The 1,476-nt window shown below is 61.2% G+C and overlaps 1 protein-coding gene across 1 annotated transcript; it reads right to left on the reverse strand.

Annotated features, from left to right (window-relative positions):
* Nucleotides 1-26: 26 nt before the first annotated feature.
* RFC5 (replication factor C (activator 1) 5, 36.5kDa) lies at nt 27-1,338 on the reverse strand (the record flags this gene model as incomplete). Its single annotated transcript, XM_009576216.1, has 6 exons — nt 27-93; nt 189-266; nt 480-609; nt 745-826; nt 991-1,150; nt 1,265-1,338. Coding segments are annotated over 6 exons (583 nt in total), but the record flags the coding sequence as incomplete, so codon positions are not given.
* Nucleotides 1,339-1,476: the final 138 nt, after the last annotated feature.

Below are 1,476 nucleotides of genomic sequence, written 5' to 3' on the forward strand. Positions count from 1 at the left end.
TGTTTTGGGGCAAGGAGTGGGAGTGGGCAGACACTTACTCGATGTCTGCCATTTTGATCAGCAGCTGAATGCGGACCGAGGGTGGGAAATCGACTGCGGAGAGAAGGAGACGGTACGCGTCAGCGCGGGCTGGGGGGGACGGTTGGTCCTCCTGGGGTCAGCCAGGAGCCGGCCCCGCAAGCCCCTACCTCTGTGCACAAAGAGGTGGATCTCGGTGAGGATGTCCTGCAGGGCCAAGCCCTTCAGCGTCTTCAGCTCCATGATTTCTGAGATGAGAGCGAGTGAAGGACTGTCTCCCAGACCTTTCCCTGCGAGATCCCGCTCCTCATCCCCGCAACAACCCCGAGGACCCTCCCCAGTGAGCAGCACCCAGCCCAGCCGGAGCAGGAGGTCACAGGATGGGAAGCCCTGGCAAAGAGGAGGATTTATAGCAGCAGGAGGATTTATAAACCTCAGGGCCAGCGGAGGAAAAAGGATACTGCGATAGGCGGTGGAAAAGTCCTGATTCAGCATCCAGTCGAGGATGTTGGCAATGTCAGACTTGAGGGGGTGTCCCGTGCAGGTGTAGACGTTCTCCTCAGTCACCTTCCCGAAAGCCATGGTGGTGCTCTGAGGAAGAGGAGGGTGAAGGAGGGATGAAAAGCTCAGCCCTTCCTCCACCGACCCCTCCAAGGCAGCTGCCTGCATGGGGCCAACTGCTGCCGGCTTACACGAGGGGAGAGTGGCCGCGGCCACAGTCCGTACCTGCAAGATATTGAGGGCTCTGCGCATGTCACCGCTCGAGAGGGTCACCAGAGCCTTCATCCCATCCTCAGTCACATCCACCCTGGAAAACAAGACCTGGGGCTGCAGAGGGAGCCAGCGCTGCCAGGGGGAAATAGAACCGTGGGAAACCAAGCCCGCTGCTCCTCCCCGTGTAGGGGAATGGGGAAAAAGGGGGTGCGGAGGATGCTGCGGAGCCCACCGCGTCCCGTGCCACCCCCAGCTCACCCCTCCTCCTGTATGACGTGCCGCAGCCGGGGCACCATCAGCTCCGGGGTGAGGGGGCCGAAGCGGAAGCGCGTGCAGCGGGACTGCAAGGCAGGGATGATCTTGGAGAGGTAGTTGCAGATGAGGCAAAAGCGGGTGTTTTCTGTGAACTTCTCGATGACTGTAAAGAGGAGAGAGGAGAGGCTGGTCCTCGCCTGCTGCCTCGCACAGGGTGCCACCCCGCGCCAGGGTGGGAAAGGCTGAAGGGGTCTCAGCGGCGTGGGGTCCCCAGCACCCCTCACCAAGGCATTCTGAGCATCCTGGGTCATGGCGTCGGCTTCATCCAAGATGACGAGCTTGAAGCCTTTCCTTAAAAAGGGAGAAAAAAAGGGGTGGCTTTGGTCCCGGCTGCTGGCTTGGTGCTGGAGAAGGGGGAGTGGGGGACGCTTATTCCCAGCCTGACCCCCACGAAAGCTCCCCGGGAGCCCTCCTTTTCCCTCCGGACCC

Source organism: Fulmarus glacialis, unplaced genomic scaffold (genome assembly GCF_000690835.1).
Source record: "Fulmarus glacialis isolate BGI_N327 unplaced genomic scaffold, ASM69083v1 scaffold21144, whole genome shotgun sequence".
Classification (NCBI taxonomy): domain Eukaryota; kingdom Metazoa; phylum Chordata; class Aves; order Procellariiformes; family Procellariidae; genus Fulmarus; species Fulmarus glacialis.